The 21,533-nt window shown below is 39.0% G+C and overlaps 2 protein-coding genes and 1 non-coding gene across 4 annotated transcripts in view; 1 reads left to right on the top strand and 2 right to left on the bottom strand.

Annotated features, from left to right (window-relative positions):
* Positions 2,714–5,417, bottom strand: LOC8057782 (pentatricopeptide repeat-containing protein At4g11690). The gene is made up of 2 exons (XM_002456572.2): positions 3,580–5,417; positions 2,714–3,075 (listed from the first exon to the last, which is right to left on the bottom strand). The coding sequence occupies exon 1, from the start codon at positions 5,341–5,343 to the stop codon at positions 4,111–4,113; it is 1,233 nt and encodes a 410-aa protein (XP_002456617.1). The 5' UTR covers positions 5,344–5,417; the 3' UTR covers positions 2,714–3,075; positions 3,580–4,110.
* On the bottom strand, positions 14,818–14,890 carry TRNAK-CUU. The gene has a single exon. It is a non-coding gene; the product is annotated as a tRNA-Lys (tRNA).
* Positions 17,128–21,533, top strand: part of LOC8057781 (uncharacterized protein At1g04910) — a 6,014-nt gene continuing 1,608 nt past the window's right edge. Inside the window, exons 1-6 of one of the 2 annotated variants that reach the window (XM_021456670.1) lie at positions 17,128–17,789; positions 19,009–19,078; positions 19,870–19,937; positions 20,052–20,140; positions 21,034–21,231; positions 21,347–21,533. The exon at positions 21,347–21,533 is cut by the window's right edge and continues 18 nt beyond it. In XM_021456670.1, coding sequence (XP_021312345.1) covers positions 17,403–17,789; positions 19,009–19,078; positions 19,870–19,937; positions 20,052–20,140; positions 21,034–21,231; positions 21,347–21,533 — 999 coding nt within the window. In that variant the 5' untranslated portion in view covers positions 17,128–17,402. The remainder of the gene's footprint in view (positions 17,790–19,008; positions 19,079–19,869; positions 19,938–20,051; positions 20,141–21,033; positions 21,232–21,346) is intronic. The other variant, XM_002458699.2, reaches the window with a different exon arrangement.

The raw sequence follows: 21,533 nt of genomic DNA, 5'->3' as shown, positions 1-21,533 counted from the left end.
ACTATAATACATCTAAATAATAGTCAAGATTTAATGGTATTATGTATTTGGTGGTAGACAATATTTTCATAACCGTAAAACTTGGTTACTTCGTTAATCTCAAGAATTGATCAACTCAATCTTCAAAGTAGCTCATAGGATAAGGTTTATGCGTAGCACGTTCATAAGGTAAACGTGCGTTCTTTGTGAGCATTTACGTTGTTATGTGTAATTATAAAAAAACAAAACTAATAAATAAACTGATTTCTTAAGTCTTTAATTACTTTTCATCTAGCTAATTAGCCGTATCAAAAAATCCCTTGAAACATTATAATTGTGGTTATGAAAAACATTAGAGTCTCTTTCATCTTTGGTCTTGTTTAGATCAATTTTTTTTTGGATTTTGACACTGTAGTATTTTTCGTTTTTATTTAACAAATATTATCTAAACGTGGAGGAACTAGGTTTAAAATTAGGCAATTAGTTTTTATTTTCATCTAAATTTAATGCTCCATACATGTGCTACAAGATTTTATGTGACAGAAAATCTTAAAAAGTTTTTAATTTTTGGGTGAACTAAACAAGGCCTCACTAACTCAGGAGGATCTAAAACGTGCAAACATCATATAATTGCACGCCCAAATTTACGTAAATGGACGTCACGTTGAGACTCTACTCCAACTGTTCTTTTTTGTGATTTGCTAAAGTCAAGGGGTGTCGTACAGAAACAGGGGCAATGGGGAGTTGGGGACTCGGAGACGGAACGAAACGTACGACGGACGCCACGGCCTTGTGACGGAGGGCCTGACGGCGGCGTCGGTTGCCGTGCCAACCTGGACGAAAGGCCTGTTTTTTTTGGTAACGCCGCGCGGTTACCGTTGCGGGCCAGGAGTTTGAACCCCTAACGGCCCCCCTATTGTGCGCTGGTGCGGCCGACCGAACTTGGGGTCTTGGGCCCGCCCGCCGCATCCAGCCGTCTTCGCTATTTTTCTGCACCGTTCGATCGTTACCGTGTCACAAGGGTCAGCACGGAAAATATGTCATGCTTGATATCAATTTCCCACATAAAAAATCTAGTTTTGCCGCACCACTCGGACAAGTGTGGCAAGGTTCTACCTTAAAAAAATTGTATCATTTTGCATTCGATGTTGCATGAAAATGATTTTTATATAAAAATTGCAGTTTCGAGTTTTTTCATTTGAGATCTTTATGATACTATAAAAATTCTAATACTATGTTTTTTAACAACATATTAATTTTATACTAGGACTTGTCGCCCTACAAAATCATATTTTTCTTGTATGGTGTCGTGTAAAGATAAGTATTATACAAAAAATATAGTTTTCGATAAGATCTATGACTTTTAAATTTTAAATTGTTTTTGAAATAAGATTTCAAAAGAATTAAAAATAAAAAATTGCACCTATTTCATGATCTACGTCTTAAAAAGCACTATTAGTCCGTGTGTTGATATAGCATATACAATTTGAGCAAAAAAAGTATAAAATAGATGGATGACATTAATGAATCCAATAACTACGCTACGAATAAAATATATAAGACATAAATTTGTATAACAATTTCGCATCTCGCATTTTGAATATTCAAAATTTCTAATTTGATCGAATATGTATAAATTTACATTAATATTCGTAATGTGTAATAAGTATCTAAGTTTTTCTAATGAACATGTTAATAGATATCAATATTGATAGTATTTTTATAAATCTGAAAAGTGTAAAAAGTTTATTTCTTAGAAAACAAGATGTGTAGTTGTTTGGGAACCTGAATCTGTAGTTTTAGAGTTAAGAATCTAGATGATACTGCGGTACTCTTAGGTACTTCATGTGGTTCATTCAGCAAGTTTGGTGAACTAGGTATGCAGTTTTAGAAGTACTATTCTGCTGCACTACTTCACTAGCACTATTCAGCGGATGAATAGCATTTTCCTCTCACAATATTTCAACATAAGCCAAATTTCAACAAAACGAGCAGTGGTGACACTACCGATACTAGTTCCAACATATTAGACCAACATCAAAAATCAGAAATAGAAGTTTGAGACCTTAGACGATACATCCTCCCAAGTTTAAAATTCCCTACTGTATTTTTTTTTACTAATGGCTAGTGTTTTTACTCTAGATAGAATACACGTATCTCTATTGAGAGAAGAGAATTATATATAAATAAAGAACAAGCAATACAAGCTTTTTAAAGAGCATCTCTAAGGGACTCTTTATATCTTTCATAATTTACAGAAATAAAGATTTTGGTGAAAAACTCTTCAATTGGATATCCAAATGTTATCCCTCTATTCTGTTTTTCCCACTAGCAAAGAATAGAGAGCGAGGATGGCTTTTTAGAGAGCGCACAAGATATAGAAAATCTATCGAAGAGTATAAAGATATAGAAAATATTTTTTTTACTCAAATGACTCTTCAAACGATGATTTAAAGTGAGTAGATTTTGTTAAGGCCTTGTTTAGTTCTAATTTTGTTGGGAAATCGACACTGTAGCACTTTCGTTTGTATTTGACAAATATTGTCTAATCATGGATTAATTAGGCTCAAAAAATTTGTCTCATCAATTACGACTAAACTGTGCAAATAGTTTTTATTTTTGTTTATATTTAATACTCCATGCATGCTTCTAAAGATTCGATGTGACGAGGAATCTAAAAAATTTTGTAATTTTTTTTGAAACTAAACAAGGCCTAAGGCTCTGGGAGATGATCTAACTAGAAAAGATAACACTAGCTTTCCCAAAATACAACGGTCCCGTCACGATCTTTCCATGAAAAAAAAAACAAGATGACATGAAGAATCATACTACTATCAATCTTGTTAATCAATGACGTCGGTTGTAAAACTCAGTCAGCTTCGATGGAGCAAATTAGATTCGGCACGCCACTACCCACTGGTGCAGCAAATACATCAGAATGACAGTTGACAGGCTTGGCGGAGTCGTCTCTCATTTCTGAAGGGGTTTGGAGGCTTGAGCCGTTGAGCGTCTCTCATTTCTCGGAGCAGGGCTCGCGCCAGGCAGCTCTGCCTGGGTGCAAAGCAAACATCCCCTCAGTAACTGACAACTGCGGACCTGTAGAACAAAATAACAAATCATTGCCAGGTTCAGGCGTTTAGCTTGTCACAGGCTAAATTCAACCTCATGTTACGTGTGGCTTTAAGTAACATTAATGTTCAAGAACTAGCTCAACAATATTCTGCTACTTTGCCAAAAAAAGATATTCTGCTAGATATGCCTTTGCTCTATAATTTGATGTGATATACCTGTTTGCTCACAAAGACAGCAATCTAAAAGGCTATTCTAATCAAAATCACATGGGTAGGTTAAGGTGAAATACTGTATAAACAGGAGCGTTTTTCTGTTGTCTGGAGTCTGGACAAAATGGCAGGTAGTTAACAAAAGATGACAGAGACGGTTGACAACCAATCATTTGAGTTCAGCAGGAAGTAATTGAGCGTGCCTGTTTGACCTTCTATTAACAAGGGAAAAATCAGACTTGACAAACTCGGTACATCCAAAACAAATTAATTGATGGTACTTGGATAAAATTGACTTTGGAAAAGAAAATGTACTGACATTTGTCTGGCAAGAAATTGTCTCAGCACGTGGGGTCTTCATCTTTCACGTCTCTGCAAATAGGATCCAACCACTCTAGCCTATTGCAAAGGAGAGCTAGTGGTTTGCATATCATCTTCGCACTATCATGAACCCATGATAGATATAGCAACATATGACTTATCAGATAACAAAAGCAATATGCCAGACTACTTTAAGTAAAAGGTTCATTGGCAGAATCATCCAGTCTTGCCTCATTCAATAATACTCTGCAGATGAATTCACTTGTTTGCAGACCACTCTTGCCTTTGCATCCACTCTTGCCCCAGCATGTGGATTTTCATCTTTCACTGCTGTGCAAATAGGGACCAACCAACCACGCTCACTGTGAGGGTAAGTTCAATAAAACACCAAAATGTTGGTTACGGACAGGATTCAGTAGATTTTTTCCCTCTCTATCAGTCCTTATTTGCCTATCACCTTGCTACTTCGACAAGATAACTATAGTAACCTAGTCCCTGGCAGATAACAGAAACAATGTACCTGGCTACTTCAAGTAAAAGGGTCATCAGTAGAACTATGCAATCTTGCCTTAGCATCGAATAGTACTCTGCAGATGGATTCACTTGTTTGCAAACCAGCATCCTCCATATCACCAATCAAAGCCTCAGCTTCCTGGCACTTCCCTTCATTGCAGAGAAGACGGATCGTTAGGCAATAGCTAGCAACATTCGGAATCAATCCACTCTTCCTCATTTCCATGATCAATCTCAAAGCCTTATATGAGCTCCCTTCCCGCCCATATCCGTAGATCATCATGTCATATAACACATTATTCGGTTTGACACCTTTCGAATCCATTGACTGAAACAGTTTCCTAGCATGCATCATCTTCCCTTCCATGCACAGAGCATGCAGGAGAACACCATAACTTTGCACGTCCACTTCCAACCCAGCCTTCTCCATTTCTGAAAGCATTTCGAATGCCCTGTCCATTTCATTTTCCTTAGCAAATGCACCAATGAGTATGGTGTACGTCACTTTTGTGGGTGCCAAACGGCGCTCCTTCATGTCTGAGAAAGCCCTGATTGCGTGGGCTATATCTCTAGCACGACAGAATCCACCAATAAGCTCATTGTACGTCACCACACTAGGTTGCAGCCCTGCTGCCTTCATCTGATTGAAGAAATGTAGGGCATTAGACATCTTCCCAGCCTTGCCATAGCCATCAATTAGAAGATTGAACGTCACCATGCTTGGATGGATACCCTCCCTTCTCATCGCTTCAAACAGCTGGGCAGCATCTTTCAACTTGCCATGCCTGCATAGGCCTGCAATCAGGATGTTGTAGCTGACAACATTACGCACGACACCCTTCAAAGGCATTTCGTCAAATAGCAGTCGAGCGCTCTTGAACTCCCCAGTCCTGCACCATTCCCCGACCAAGCAGTTGTAGGTGTAGAGGTTCGGCTCGACTCCGCCTCTCCTCATCTCCCCAACCAAGGCGAAACCCATCTCTCTTTGCCCACGAACGAAGTAGCCGTGGATCAACGCTGTGTACGTGACCTCGTTAGGGGTCACGCCCAAGCGCGGCATTACGTCGAACACTCTGCGTGCCTCCGCGACGTCGCCGCTCTGGCAGCAGCCGTGGACCAGCGCGGTGCACGCGGCCACGTCCAGCGCCGCGTCGCCGGACTTCGTCCCGCGGGCGAGCACCGCCAGAGCAGACCGCACCTCGGCGGCCGCGCAGAGCCGACGCACAGCCGCGGCCGTGGTCGCCGCCATCGGAGCTCGCGTGAAACCTTCAGTTCCTTCCGGGGTCTGACTGACTAGTTGCTTGCAGACAGCGGCGAGGGGCACCTCCGTCTCCAGGTTTCTGTTACGTTCACCGGACACGGCTGGGCCCAGGGGCGGAGCCAGGATTTGATCGTAGGGAGAGCCGTGCAAACCATGAACAATCATATGTGTCAAAATATTACATGACAAAGGTGTAGATAGCACCAAAATAAACGTTTGCGTTGCGATACAAAAAAAAGCAGAAAAAATAAAAAAAATAAAAGAGAAATTTAACTAGTCTCAGGCCTCTAACCTTCACCTGATCATTCTATTTCTTTGCCTAGGAAAAGAATCACAATAAAAATAAGTAGTTAAACGGGAGCAAAATTAATTAGTACTAGATCCTAACATCAAATGACAAACAATCAGTTACATATCATTTAGTCTTACACAAAACGATCATTTAAACAGGTAAAATGGTCATTTAAATAGAAGGTTAAACAGAAACATCATACCACTGTTAGTGTTTAAAAGTTGAGTACAATGGGCTAAATGACCGTTTAGAGTTTAGACGAATATTGATAGAAGCATAGGAGATAAGACTAATGCTAAATAATATAGATCCCATTGTTGGAGATCAATTCAGAAGGATTAAACAAGGAAAACGCTAATTTTTAATTAACTAGCTAATTAGAGTGTGTGGTAGGGGACAAACTTATGTTTGATAGGCAATAATAAAAATAAAAGATATGAAGAAAATATTGGAAAGATCTAAATTCTATTTGTATAAGAAACTATTAGAGATTAATATGAAATAAGAATAAAAATCTTAGTACAGATAATATCATTAACTAGCTAATTAGATAATTAAACATCTAATCTATAAGGTGTATTAAGGAAGTTATGGAAAGATTGGGGGTGCCGGCCCCCCTCAGCCCGGGGCCTCTTGCGGTCCGGCCGTTCGGACCGAGTCCGGCGTCCGGCAATTCCCGCCGAATTTTCTTGGTACTAGATTTTCCCGCCTAGTAAGTATAGGCCAATAGTAGGAAGTGACAGGTTTTGGCTCAGCGCGTGGGTAGATATTTCTAGACTGACCTATGCTCATCTCATTCCACGTCAACTAAGCTGACGCATTAAATAGTCTTCAACAGATTTAAAAAAGTCATAACTTTTATACTAATCATTAAAATTAAATTTCGATTACACCAACGGTTTTGTTACAATAAATTCTTCAAAATAAGATCTCACATGGATATATTTAGATAATATTTTATTAACGAATATTTATCCTACAAAGATAGAACATTATTGGGCAGAGATGATGTTCTAGGTTTATAGAAACAATGTTCCGTCTTCAATAAAAAAATGTTCTCAGTTCAGAACAATAATATTCTAGTTTAGATTTATGATAATATGATATAAAAATAAATATAGACAGATAACATAAACAAATGACAATAAATTTTAAAGTAAAGCATAAGAGAAAACATAATAAAGAAAAGATACAAAGAATATAACACGTATATTTTTTAAACGTCCTAAATAGACTAGAATATCACATATACTAAGTGAACAACATTAAATACACCATAAAATATCACTAAATACATTATACAACATCGCATATATATTATGTGAACATCATTATATACATCATAAAACATCACATGTATATTGTGCAAACATAGAAAACATAATAGAACATCACATATATACTACAGGAACAACATTAAATAAACCATAAACACAACTAAATACATAATAGAACATCACATATAAAGTAAGTGAACATCACTAAATATACCGTAGAACATCACGTATATAGTAAGTAAACACCACTAGATACACCATAGAACATCACAAAAAACGTAATAGAACACCACACGTATTCTACATGAACATCATGAAATACATCATAGAACACCATTATATACGACGTGAACATCACATGTATACTGTACGGACATCGCCATAAAACATTACATCTATACCATGTGGACATACAAACATCATAGAACATCACATTTATAATATGTGAACATCACAAAAAGTATCATAAAACATCAAATTTATATTACAGAAACATTATAAAAACATCACAGGACATAACATTATATACCACATGAAATATCGTAGAACATAAATCTATACCATATAAACATCTCATGAAATATAGAAAATAAAAAGCAGAATATAAATTAAAATTAATCAATTATAGTAATAACAATAATAATATAAAAATGAAAAATAGCAAAGAAGAGAAAAAAACATAAAACATGAATAATAAATGATTATTATATTGGAAAATATGAAATAAATATGTATATGAAAAATATAATAATTAATTACTGTAAAATAACACAAAATAAAAAATAAGAAAAGAAAAAGAAAAATTAAAAAGAAATAAAAAAGGAAAGTAATGAACAACTTACTAGTTAGATAAAAGTTCATCTAAAAATACTGAACCCAGTGGTTGTATAAAAATTCATACCGCGCATGTGTTGGAGACGTAGAAAAATAAAATAAAATAAAATAAAGTAATGAAAAACAACATGAAACAAATAGTAGAAGATAAAGTGAAGAGAAAAATAAAAGTAATAAGAAAAAAAAGGAATGAAAAAAAGAAATAAAAGAAACATACAAAATATAAAAGAAAGTGAAAAGAATAATAAAAAATATGTAAAACACAAAATAATAAAAAATAAAAAAGAAGCATGAAAATAACAAGAAATGAGAAGTGAAAGATAAAGTGAAAAAAGGAAATAAAAATAATAAGAAAAAGAAAGAAAAGAAAGGAAAAAAATAAAAAAGAAATAAAAAAACATATAAAATATAAAAAGTGAAAATAATAATAAAAATAACTATATAAAACATAAAAGAAATAAAAATAAAAATAAATCACGAAAAGGAAAAAGAGAAATCAAAAAGGAAAGAAAAAGAAAGGAAAAGGAAAGAATAAAAGGAATAAGGAAAAAAAACTAACGCAACGTACCTGGCTGCCGATTCCTGCACTCGTTCCGCCTCGGCTCCCGGCGCGGGAAAAGGTCCACGCGGGAAACATCGGACGGCGGTTCCCGTCCGAGCGTTCGGACGGGAAGAATTCCTCCTCAGCCCCCCTTCCCTCCGCCACTGGCTGGGCCTGGGGAAACGAATTCCACAGAACGGGTTGCCGGCAGACTACTCGATGTCTCGATCACCTTCGGCCGAGGGTTGAACTTTTTGTAACTTATTATATTTTCCTTTTGTCTTTCCCTATGCACTCTACTCTAATTTATATACAACAAATAGTGTTTAAAATAACTCATCATGTTCTTTAGAATCATCATCATCACACTATAAAAGAGCGAGTTTTTTTGACGAAGCTCTCCCTCTCTAATAACCCTTTGATGTAAACGTCATGCTATATGAAAAACGTCATGCTATATGAGCCCTCCGTTATCCAAGATGATATAAGATGTAAGACTCCTTCTAACCTAAGATTTATTTCTCCTAGACTCTAAAAACGAAAACTAATATCACACTACTCCTCATAAATCAAAATTCAATCTCAAATATATCTCACATTGAAAACAAAAGGGAGTAGTTTGCTTCCCATGTGTTGGAAACATAAATAAAGAAGTCATTGTGTTGCTATAAGTTTTTTTTGCTATAAGTAAAAAACATCTTTGTCAACATTGAGTGTTATAAACTGCCACATTGATCGTATAGTTCAATGTTGTAATGGTCTAGATCTATTTTAATTAAGATGTGTACTAAAAAAGGAACCAAGTATTGTGGGAAGAGAAGATGGTATACAATTCACAATTTGATTTTCCCATGTAATAAAGGATAAGGAAACTACAAGCAACACATGCATAAGAGTTATCCAAGCTAGCCACCAATATGTTGGCATGTTCATAAAAAAATCATTCAAACACTGCTCCTTCCCCGTCATGTTGTTCTTTCATGGTAGCTTTGAGATCGTTGGTAAACTCCTTTAGGCCTTGTTTCGATGTTGTCGGATTCACCTCAGTCCACGTGTGTTAGAGTGGATTAGGGTAGAATTTAGTTCAATTCTCACTCTAACCCACCCCAACACATGTGGATTGATGTAAATCAGACTACATCCAAACAAGGCCTTAATGTGTAATGCTAAAAAGTTTTAGCATCACCACCATTATTGATGAAGTGGGACAATTGAATGGAATAAGTAGAACAACCATGGATCAAATTTGAGATATTATTGTGGACCTATGTAAGGTACAATATATGGTTTGAATTTTAAATTTTGAAAGCCTTCGTAGAAGTTACACATTGCCATGGAATATGACTAGAATAAAATGGAAGATGAGAGACGTTTAATAATTTAAGCTAAGAAATTGGTCAATAACGGTGAGTTCATGCAAGATGATTTAGCTAGGAAAAAACTACTATCAAACAAAGATTTTTTTTTGTTAAAACTACTTTTAAAGTTTTAAGTCAAAAAATCTCAGTAGTTACAATGAGAAAAAACTAGCTATCATGTCTTGTGTGGTCATCTTGCTACTCTTCTACAACTAAAAAGAGTAAAAGATGAACATTTTTTGGTGCAGCCAATTTTTTCGTCCGCCTGCCGTTCCCCACCTGCGAAAGCGACCCGAGCCTCCTATTAAAGGAAACAATATATTCCTTCCCTTCTCTCGCCATTCCTGGTTTCCCTCCCCGCATCTCGATCTCCGGTCAGCGAGTCAAGCACCGCCGCGGTGGCCGCGCCGCATCTCAATCTCCGGTCAGTGAGCCGCGCAGCTGCCCCCGCTCCTCTCGATCACCGGTGGTCGAGCCCTGCCGCGAGCTCGCTGGCCGCACGCACGCCGGTGGTCGTGCCCCCCGCCGCGAGCCGCCGCGAGCCCGCTGGCCGCGCGCACGGACGAAATCCAAGTCGCCATAAGCTATTTCTTCAAGGGAACGGACCGAGGCAGTAGCAGGACTATGCATCTCTGGAAGGATGGGAAGCTCGGCATCCTGACGTCGCAGGAGATCCATGACCGTTGCGATCGGCGGTTGCTGGCTCTGGTCGTGATGCGTGCACCAAAGGCCCGCGACGAGCACTCGCCTCATCTGCCGGTCGTCAAACTCACCATCCAGCCGCCGGTCCGCCGCTCCAAGAACGGTGTTCTTGTGGTACATGTCGCGGATCCAGTCAATAAGCAGCACTGGAGTCACCGTTGCGTTTGGTCTTGCGGCAGTCGGCCGCCGGCCGCAGGCGAGCTCTAGAAGGACGACGCCAAAGCTGAAGACGTCGGCCTCCTCGCTCGGCCTCCCGTTGTTGACGAACTCCGGATCCATGTAGCCGGGCGTCCCTGCCACGACCTCCTGCATGTACGGTGTTTGATGAAATTCCCTGCTGAGTAAAAGGCTTTCGAATGCTTGGCAAGGCATCCATCCATGAATGCTTGAATTATCTGTATTTTATTTTTTTTTGACAGAAATCTATATTTTAATTGGCCATTGCTATTTTTGTGGGATAGAGCATAAGTTATGGGTTGAGAAGGAAGATGAGGCTAGGAAGAAAGTGGCAGCTTGTTGTATCTTGGCAACTCTTCATCGCCACCTACATGTTCTTTCCTCTCCTTTCCCTAAGCCAGCAGCTGATGATAACCTATACCCTGTGATGTTCTGGGAAGTGTTGAATCTTGTATTCCTGTAGGTGCTTAAAGCTATGGTTAAAATGGGCGTCCTTTTTCCTACCGGAGAAGTTTGAAAAGAAGAAGCACAAACTTGCTACAATCGCTAATGCTGTGTGACCCTACCAATTTGAAAAGAAGAAGTCCATGGTTTATTATATCATTTTTATTATGTTGACTCGAATTAAATTTTGTAGGAGGAGATCTTTTGGAGATAGCTGCTGACCAACCATTTGTGGTCAGAGCATTCTCAAGTTTCAATGTCTAATAGTTTATATGTTTATTACAAGAAAATTGTTATTATGCTGTTATTTTACTCATGCTTTCTCCCTTAAAGGCCTTGATTCTGGTTTGATATTACAGAGATTGCAAAGCCGTGAGTACTTCATGCATTACTAGCATCTCAATACTTATTAGCCCTCTAATTATTTTTACACTGATTTGGAATTTAGGGTTGGTTTTTACCCATCATTTAATTGTTGGATGTGTTTCTGCTGCCTCTCTGCTTGCAAATATATGCTTTTGTGCTCAAATGTTATTTCTGAATGTTCTATTGCTAAGTTGATTTTTTACTATTAGGATGGGAGCATTAACTGGACCTGATTAATACAATTATGCAGTTACGACCAGGCGCAGTTGGCGTCACTTTCAACAAGCATTAATTCTATAGGACGAAGTAAGCTATTAGTTTCATGTGATATAACTGATGCTGAAAATTTGGAACCTCAGGTGGCCCCAGCATCCCCTGATCTGCAGGTAGAGTTCTTGGCTAAATTTGGACTGAATAAGCAATGTGAGCACTCCTCCCCCCTGTCGTGTGACATTGTGCTGCAGTTTGTGCTGGTGCTAAAAGAAACAAAAAAATTGCCTCTTTAGGTTACTACGGTTGATCAGGCAGCTGATGGGCATCTCGACGAAGTGGCTGGTGCTAAAAAAATGTGCGGCAGGAAGAACTTTGTGTGTGCCGGCATTATTCTGAATTTATGATTCTTAGTATGGATGTGTTTCATGTCTGTTGGTAGTTGTGGCACGGATTAAGGTGGTGAGCACAGTGGAGAGCACCAATTTGCCACATTGCAGGATCACATTAGGGCCATGAAACATGACATTCCTCCTTCCATAGTCCGCAATTCACTTTGTGTCTAGAATATATTACAATTGCAATAAAGGAAGTCATAGCGTACTCTTGCCTTCTTTCTTTCTTTGGCTGTGTCACGTGTGAGCAAAGGAGACTATTAAAAATGTTAGATTTTGTAGTGTTTCATTTCTCTAATTCTTTATTTTAGCTCACTAATTAACCAAAGGCAAAACATTTAATTGTTGCCATTTTTTTAATGCATGATTTTGCAAAAAAGTTCCCAATATGCTTTAGTAGTCCAGTTAAATTAGTCTAATAAATTTCTAAAATAGGTCTGTCACATAAATAGCATAGAGAACAAGTCAGTGCTTTGTGTAGCTCTGAAGGCCTTCTATTTTCTACAAAGAAAAAACATATGATAGTAGTCCAGTTAAATTAGTCTAATAAATTTCTAAAATAGGTCTGTCACATAAATAGCATAGAGAACAGGTCAGTGCTTTGTGTAGCTCTGAAGGCCTTCTATTTTCTACAAAGAAAAAACATATGATTACTAAGTTAAAACGAGCAAATATTTTCTTAAAGATGCATGGATGTGCAGCTGTACCAATTTTTGCCCCTATGTCATTAAGCAATAACCATGTGAAAATAAGATTTTAGTGCACTACTGATGTTGGAAGTTAAATTGCAGTTTTCTTTGCTGCATTCCAATTAGAACTAGGGATAGTACTTGCCATTCCACCTAAGGAGATCCATGCCTCACCATTCCATCATGTATCGTGCATCCTGTTACTTATCTAGCTATCTGAAGTTTTGCTTCAGAAATAGTTTGCAATTCGAAACCCCGACTGTGCACCACCCTGCTGTCTCTTCCTTGCAGTAGATGTGAGGTGAGAAATTTCTTTCATCACCATGCAGCTACGCTTGGTTTGCCTTTTTTTCTTTCTATTTTTCACATGCTAATTTGCTCCTGCACTAAATGAATTTTATAAAAAATGGAAGATATAATAATCATGTCTTGGAGCAATGCCATAAATGCATAAACATGCCTAACAAAATCTACATTAAATTTTAGCTATTCTTTTCTTTAAAGAAAAGCAAGAAACGAACGAACGAAAGAAAGGCAACAGTGAATTTACTAATTAGACTAATCAGTGATTAGAACTGTCCACTGGGATTAGCAAGAAAGAAACAACTTGCATAATTTCAAGAACTTTGCTATTTGGATTAAGTGTCACTTCAATATTGATATTTAATTTTATATTATTGTTATTTTCTCATGTGATCTGTGTGTTTTTAGTATAAAAATTTAGTTGTCCCATAGCAACGCACGGGCACGCTACCTAGTTTGTATTAAAACACAGAAACTAAGTTAGATCAACGTATACTAACTATACTTTATCTCTATTTATTATATAATTTTCCCCAAAAAAACTATTACCAAACAGGATCATAGTTTCCCGCTTTGGTCGTATGGTGTCATGGTGTGATGACTGAGGAGTAGCTTTCGCTCGTGCTCTATACATAATACATCCCATAAAGAAAATTAAAAAAAATGTCACGTAAAGAAAGACACTATAATATTGTTTTGACATTATATTGACATTGTTCAGAACTGTTTATCAGTGTTCACTATTACTTATGAAGGGTATACAAATTATTATTTTGTTTGATCCTCAATTTTTGCTACAAATCCCATAATGTTTAATTCGTTAAAAAAAGTCTCACAGTATTTTTCTTTGTGCATGGAGGGAGTACAGTAGAACCGCTCCGTGCATAGTCGAGCCTGATGTATGCTTGCTTGTCATTGCCAAGATCCTGTTTAATTCGTTTCGAATCGATTGCTGATCAGTACGACACTGTGTTGCTCTGAATGACACCACTTCAAGGTTCACCAGCGCCAACACCAACACCAACACCAACCTGTGTCGGTGCCGCGTTTTCCAGGTCCCGGACTTGAAAACAACCTGTTTGTTGATGTATGTATCTCGTCGGTCATCGTTGATTAATCTCGTCGGTCATCAGCGACCAGTTTCAGTTCGACTTGATCCCTTCAGTTCGATTGACTGTTGAGCACGCTTGTGCAGGTGCAGGTGCAGGTGTAGACTCTGCTCAAAAGGAGACACTGGACAGTGGGCACCTGCTGGCGTCTCCAAAGCTCCAATCATGCAATGACGGTGTTCCGGAAGCAAAGCATATGAAAAATTTTGATGTCACATCGGATGTGTTCCGAAAGTGACTTTTAAAAACTAATAAAAAAACAAATTACATAGCTTGTCTGGAAACCGTAAGACAAATCTATTAAGTATAATTAATCTGTCATTAGCATATGTGGGTTACTGTAGCACTTAAGGCTAATCATGGACTAACTAGACTTAAAAGATTTGTCTCGCGATTTTCAACCAAATTGTGTAATTAGTTTATTTTTTTATCTATATTTAATGTTCCATGTATGTGTTTAAAGATTCGATATGATGGATGAATTTTTTTTGAATGGGGAACTAAACAGGGCCTCAGTAGCACGGAAGGCCCAGGTCAAAAAAAAATTGATTTAGGGTATCGTAGAATTTTCGTTTTTATTTGATAAATATTGTCTAATCATGGACTAACTAAACTCAAAAGATTGATGAAAAGTTTTTGGTTTTGGATGAACTAAACAAGGCCAATAAATAGCCGGAACAGAATTACAGTAGAAAACAAGGAAAAAACCCAGGTCAAATAAATAGCAGGAAGAGGACCACAGTAGAAAACAAGGATAAAAAACAACGCCCACCGTGGGGCTCGAACCCACGACCACAAGGTTAAGAGCCTTGCGCTCTACCGACTGAGCTAGACGGGCTGATATTTATATATTTAATTTTACCTTTGTTGACATTTCTTGAATGTTTAGCCTCAAATCCTCCCACCTTTCCATCAACGTTCACGGGGCTCCTATATTACAAATACACATCTGCAAACTGATTAGTTTACCTGTGACAGAATCTGCTCACTCAAATTGAAGCCCTCGATTTGGCATGGAGTGCTCGTATTTTCCTAAATTTATTTAGAATTTAACAGTGATATACTTTTAATGGTAGGCGACATCCCCTCGATAGCGAGATTTGTGGTAACTTCGTGAATCTTTAACTTTGTCAGGTCAGTCTTTCTAAGATACTCATAGAGATAGAGTTTATATATATTAGTGCTAGGTTTCCTTATTTTTTACGATGCATAAGTATTAGTGCTAGGTTAATAGTGGTATACATTTTCATAACAAGGCCTTGTTTAGTTCACCCCAAAAACCAAAAAAATTTCAAGATTCTCCGTCACATCGAATCTTACGACACATGCATTGAGCATTAAATATAGATAAAAATGGAAACTAATTGCACAGTTTGCCTGTAAATCGCGAGACGAATCTTTTAAGCCTAGTTACTCCATGATTGAACAATGTTTGTCAAATAAAAACAAAAGTGCTATAGTGTCAAAATAAAAAAATCGCATCTAAACAAGGCCCAAGTATATTTTAATATGTTTTATATTAACTTTTAAATTGTTTGATTAATTGAAAATCAAGGTGGATATATTTTAGGGTGGACGGAGTACAAAGAGTCACGAGAGCAAAACACTTTTTCCTACTTCTTTCCTTGAACATGTAGACAAAGACATATTCTCGAGAGAATGTCATGGCACTCTAAGACAAAACTTTGACACGACGAAACAGATCAAATGCGAGACCTTCTTCTCAACGCATCCACGGGGGTTCACAAAACAGAACGGAAGAGTTTTTTTTTCGGGTAACGTGGCGTCTCCGCAGTCTGCACACCTCACGCGCATTTAGGTTACAAACTGGCATTGGCATGTCACGCTGAAATCATATTTGTAAAACCATGCTAAAAACAGTCCATATATGCTTTAGTAAAAAAATAAATAAATCATAGGAGTAATACAAAAGGTTAGTCGAAAATTTCATATCTTACTTTCGAGAGCTCACACGTGCTGTGAACAACAAATAGACTAGTTATTCCTAGAACTTTGATCATTTCTTTTCATTTATATTGTACTATGTCAACATTTTTGCTAAGTTAATAGCTTATTTGGTATCTATAAAACTATTATAAAACTTATAGAAACATTGATACGTCACATGAATTTAGCTGGACATTACAGAGGTCCTGAGCGTCCATGTAGAACTTCATTAACCCTCTTAGAATACTGTTAAGCCGTGTTGTATCGAACATTTTCTCTATTTTAATATAAAGATGTGTAAATGTTTTGTACGATGAAGAGAAAAAAAATTAGCAACGTTGCATAATTAATGCATATAATTTACCCGTCATGTGGTGACGTGATGAAGCAGTCCCTGTCAATCCACTAGCGAATGATCATTGATTCAGGCCTTGTTTACTTCCCAGAAAGTTTTGCAAAATTTTTCACATTCTCCGTCACATCAAATCTTTAGACGCATGCATAGAATATTAAATATAGACGAAAATAAAAACTAATTGCACAGTTTGGTCGAAATTGATGAGACGAATCTTTTGAGCCTAGTTAGTCCATGATTGGACAATATTTGTCAAATACAAACGAAAATGCTACAGTGTCCATTTTCTAAAATTTTTCGGAACTAAACAAGGCCTCATTGAAAGCCCATGGCGAGCCACCAAGGACACGATCCATGCCGTACCTCACCAGTCACCCCATCGCACTCATCACATCAGCATCTATATGACCGTGAGACCGCCGTGTACCCATCACGACGCAGGCGAGCGAGATCGCAGCGCATCTACTACCAAACACAACTGTCCGCCACCCGTCCCCAAATCCAAGCGTTAATAAAACCTTCCAAATGACCAAATCCACGTCAATCCTATTCCCTGTGGCGCCCGCCCCCCGAATGAATGAATGAACAAAACCAAAAAGCCAAATATCCCCATCCCCGGTCAGCGCAAGGGCGTGCGACCGAACCCACGCCTCAAAAGCACAAATTTTCTGAAATCCGACGCACCGAAACCACCACCCCCACCCCTACCGCACCGGGCCACTAACCAGCACTGCCACCCCACCCGAGAGGCGAGACTGCGAGAGCGGTCGAGTCGAGCCCCGAGCCCGCACGGCGCACGCGGTCGCGGTCACGCGCCGCGCACGTGCGCCCCCGCCGTCCCTCCGCAAAAGCGCAGCGCCACCGGCCCGCCGCCGCCGCCGCCGCCGCCGCCGCCGCCGGTCCCCTCCGTTTGTCCCGCTCCACGCCGCCGCGGGGGCGCGATCACGTGGGAGAAGCGCTAACTCGAGCTCTGGACTCCAGCTCAGAGCCCGGGCGGCGCGAGCCGCGAGGTCGCCCATACTAGGAGGTCCCGGGCCCGGACGTTCCGATGCAGAACCACGCGTACAGCCGGCTGGGCATCTCGGGGGCCGGGGCGGCCGTGCCGTCGCCTCCGTCGTCGCCGCGGCGCGCGTGGGGGAGGAGGGCCTCGGCGAAGGGCGGGTGGTCGGCGAGGGCCAGCGCGGGCGCGGGCTGGGGCTGGGGCGCGGCGCGGAGGGTTGCGCGGGCGGTGCTTGCGGCGCTGCTGCGGAGGCAGGCGGTGTTCCTCTTCGCGCCACTGCTGTACGTGGCGGCGATGCTGCTCTACATGGGCTCCATCTCGCTCGACAGTGTGCCCCGCATCATCTCGCGCCCGGCGCCTGGGTCAGTGTACCGCAGCCCGCAGCTCTACGCCCGCCTCCGCGCCGATATGGACGCCGATAATGCCACCGACGCGGTAAGTGACTCCTGCGCATCGGCGTCCCCATCTGTTGGACTGGGAATTTATGCTTATGATGGAAGTATTTTGTGGGTTTAAAGCTTGTTCGGAAGTTCTGGTGTTCCGTACTTGGATCGTCTGATACAACTAAGATTCAGGATGTTAACTAACCGAGCAGAGACAGTGAAGTGTGCTCTCGTGAGTAGTAGTCGGTGTTCTGATTATTCTAGTGGTGGCTGATTTGGTCGAAGTTTTGGATTAAGTTACTTCTAGTTGTTGGAGAGTGGCAGTAAACTCATAGAACCATGTGTGGTATACAGATTTTATATTTCTTATGAAGCTAGCTCGGGCATGTGTGTAGTGAATGACAGCACCAAACCAATGACATTTCACCAGTTGATTACCTGCTTCAGATTGTGGGGGTCATGGAATATTATTCAATCAACAGACAATGGTTGGCTTGGTCAGAGACATGGGAATTTTGTCAGAATAACTGGTGTGACCGATAATAGGCACGTCTTTGCATATCACCTTTTTGTGTGTAGTTTAAAAACATATTGTAAGATACATAGGCTTATGTGTTTACATGGTCCTTACAGAGGATTTGTGTAATCCACATCTTTTTGCGTTTATAGCACCCTCAATGCTTGGCATTGTTCTCGATGAATTGCCAAATTTGCTGTAGTTAAAAAACAGAACAAGTTTCCTGAGATTATTATTGAAATGCATGGAACTTTTGTAAATCAAATTACCTTCTCAACTCCTAGATACTCGGTATCTTAGGATAACTAAGTGAGACTAATTTCCCTATAGTTCAAGGAAAATGGCCTAGGTCTATGGCAGATAATAACATATGCATCTGACCTGTTGTATCAATACCCTTGTACCTAACTCTCTCGGTAAGAAGGCATATGTGCTATGCTATCATCACATCTGTTGTGTAACCTATGCAAATTTTGTCTGCCCTTGTGGAATGGTTTAGGGCTGGCCGGCTGGGGTAATGATATTTTACTGTTTATTGGATTTGCTGTGTTAGTATACATAAGGTGTCAGCTGGCAGATGTTAAAGTGTAGTATATTCTGCATGGTAGAAAATTGTTGTTTTATTTATTCTATTGATTTGAAATCGCCATTTTAACTTTTCCTGCACCTATTTGCATGTTTTTTCTTAAGTTAAGTGTGGATGTTTCGTATTTGTGTTTCATTTTATTCATAGTGATATTGCTAACTTTTGTAGCTAGCAACTGTATGGCGGCATGCTTACAGAGGTGGTGTTTGGAGACCTTGCATAAGCAATAATACCAACGGTACACAAATTTTCCATTTTGCAAGTTATTTTTAATAATTCACAGGTTGAGACTGTTTGTAGATATTTCTAATTTCAAAAAGTAGTCAATTCATGCTGGTATGTAGATTTTGAAAGAAGCTAAGCTTGTTCTATTCCTCAAAGTACCATTCAATGTTTTCTGGTTTGGGTTGCCTGATTATTTCATGATGACCCGGTCTGACAGATCTTATGTGCAGTTGTGTATAGCCAAGTGCCAAAGGTGCATGCATATGGTACCTTTTATTGGCTCACCAGTTTCAGGCTTATGGCTTCTAAAGTATCTTTTTCATAAAAAAATGGAACGTTCTCAGCAGTGATTTCTGTATTACAACCTACATCAGAACATAGGCTTGGGCCTTATGTTGAATTGTATTTCTTATTAAAATCTTGAAGTAACAAAGATTGTCTAAGATATACGTTTTCATCAATCTTATCGGGCTATTTTGGCCTTTGGCCGGCCTAAAGAGCAAGGTCTGGCATTTCCAGACCTGGCTGGTGCATGTCCTGAGGTCAGTGTAGCTCAGGTTTTGAGCATTTTGCTTATATACGAGTACATTTTATGAGCAAGTACACTTAATGCTAAATTGCTAATGAGTTGTTGATAGACGCGTGTGAACCTTTGGATTGCAATATTTGTGGATGACATATTTTACTTTACTTTTACATGTCACTCTATTTTGTGTGTTTTATTAAGAGGTGCTATTTTGTATTATGCATTTTATCTTGAGGGAAGTATATAAGTATATAATGATATTTGATTAACTTTGGTAGGTTTGCCTGAATCAAATGGCTACATATACATTGAGGCTAATGGTGGTTTGAATCAACAACGAACATCGGTATTTAGCTTCCATCAGAGGGCCTTCATCACCATTATCACTTTGTATAGTTTACGTTGTAATCCTGTTTGCTGATTTCATTCCTATTGTTTTTTTTAAAAAAATGTTTTGCAGATTTGCAATGCAGTTGCTGTTGCCGGTTTTCTGAATGCAACTCTTGTAATCCCAAACTTTCACTATCACAGTATTTGGAGGGATCCCAGGTGTTCCTCCCTCTCCTACTGACTTTTATGTGTCCTGTCATTATCTCTGTATTCCCGTCATTGCATCCTTGGGTTAGTGTCTGAATGTTGAATTTATCATCACACCCACAATAGTCAGAACAAACACTAACTGTAGCAGTCCTTACCAGGGTTCTGGGATTCAAAACAAGAAAAATTTCGTACCCATCCAAAAAGAGTGAATTTCAGAAAATTCAGGTTGGAATTCAGTTGTGTTGACTGGTCAAAATGTTCATGTTTAGATGATATTTGGGTGAATTTATTCACAGCTTATAACCTAAAGGCATGAGGATGAAAAAAAATGGATTAGAGCTTGATAGGTTTGCACTTTTATATCAAAGGAAGCATTTGAACTAGACTAGACTAAAAAAAATCAAATTGGACCGAAATTTTTGACAAGTACGATGTTGTTTGGGCCTCACCTAAATGTGCGTCCAGCAACGGTATGGAGCTTGATTCCAAGACGTGTCCAACAACGTTATGGAGTCTGATACCAAGATGTATTAGAACAGATGACGTGATCGTTAAATAAATCTCCCTGCCACAAATCATCCAGGTGACCGCTCCACAAGTTGTGGGCATTATGTTTATTTTCTGATACTTCATTGAGTTGAATACTGAGTTTTAAAGTGCTAGCTTATATCAGTAAGCCACTTGAAAGACCACCATGCATATTCTCATCTTTCTCTAACATCTATTATGTGCATGGTTTGTGGTTTCATTCGTAAACCTACTGTTAACATTCTGGTGATTTTGAAAATAATTAACCTTTTTTATCCAGTAACATGCCAAATGATAAAAATCTCCCAACTAATAACACGTTTTTTGCTTGTTACAGCACAAATAAAGCTACTTACATCTGTTTTTTTATACAGCAAATTTAGTGATATTTATGATGAGGATTACTTTATCCAACGCTTAAAGAATGATGTCCGGGTGGTTGACAAGGTGCCTGAGTTCATCATGGAGCGGTTTGGTCACAATCTGAGTAATGCATTTAATTTCAAGATAAAGGCTTGGTCTCCTATTCAGTTCTATGAAGATATTGTTCTCCCTAAGTTGATCGAAGAAAGGTTGGTTGAAGCCAATACCGATTTGAAGTTTTGAGGCCATCTGCTATTTTGTCATATCCCCAAGTACTAGTTATTATTTGCTCATGTGAACTTTGAACTTGTCTCTCAATTTCAGGCTCATAAGGATATCACCTTTTGCGAATCGGCTGTCATTCGATGCGCCTCCTGCTGTTCAACGTCTACGATGTCTAGCAAATTTTGAAGCCTTAAAATTTTCTAAACCAATCACTAATATATCTAATATTTTAGTTTCTCGGATGAGAGAAAAAAGTGTTGAAAACAATGGGAAATATGTAGCAGTG

This window comes from Sorghum bicolor, chromosome 3, assembly GCF_000003195.3.
Source record: "Sorghum bicolor cultivar BTx623 chromosome 3, Sorghum_bicolor_NCBIv3, whole genome shotgun sequence".
Lineage (NCBI taxonomy): Eukaryota > Viridiplantae > Streptophyta > Magnoliopsida > Poales > Poaceae > Sorghum > Sorghum bicolor.
Note: the sequence above shows the minus strand (reverse complement) of the source record. Positions and strands in the feature narration are given on the sequence as shown.

Excerpts from the sequence above, each read along its gene's own strand:
- LOC8057782 (XM_002456572.2), bottom strand. The coding sequence starts at position 5,343 with ATGGCGGCGACCACGGCCGCGGCTGTGCGTCGGCTCTGCGCGGCCGCC.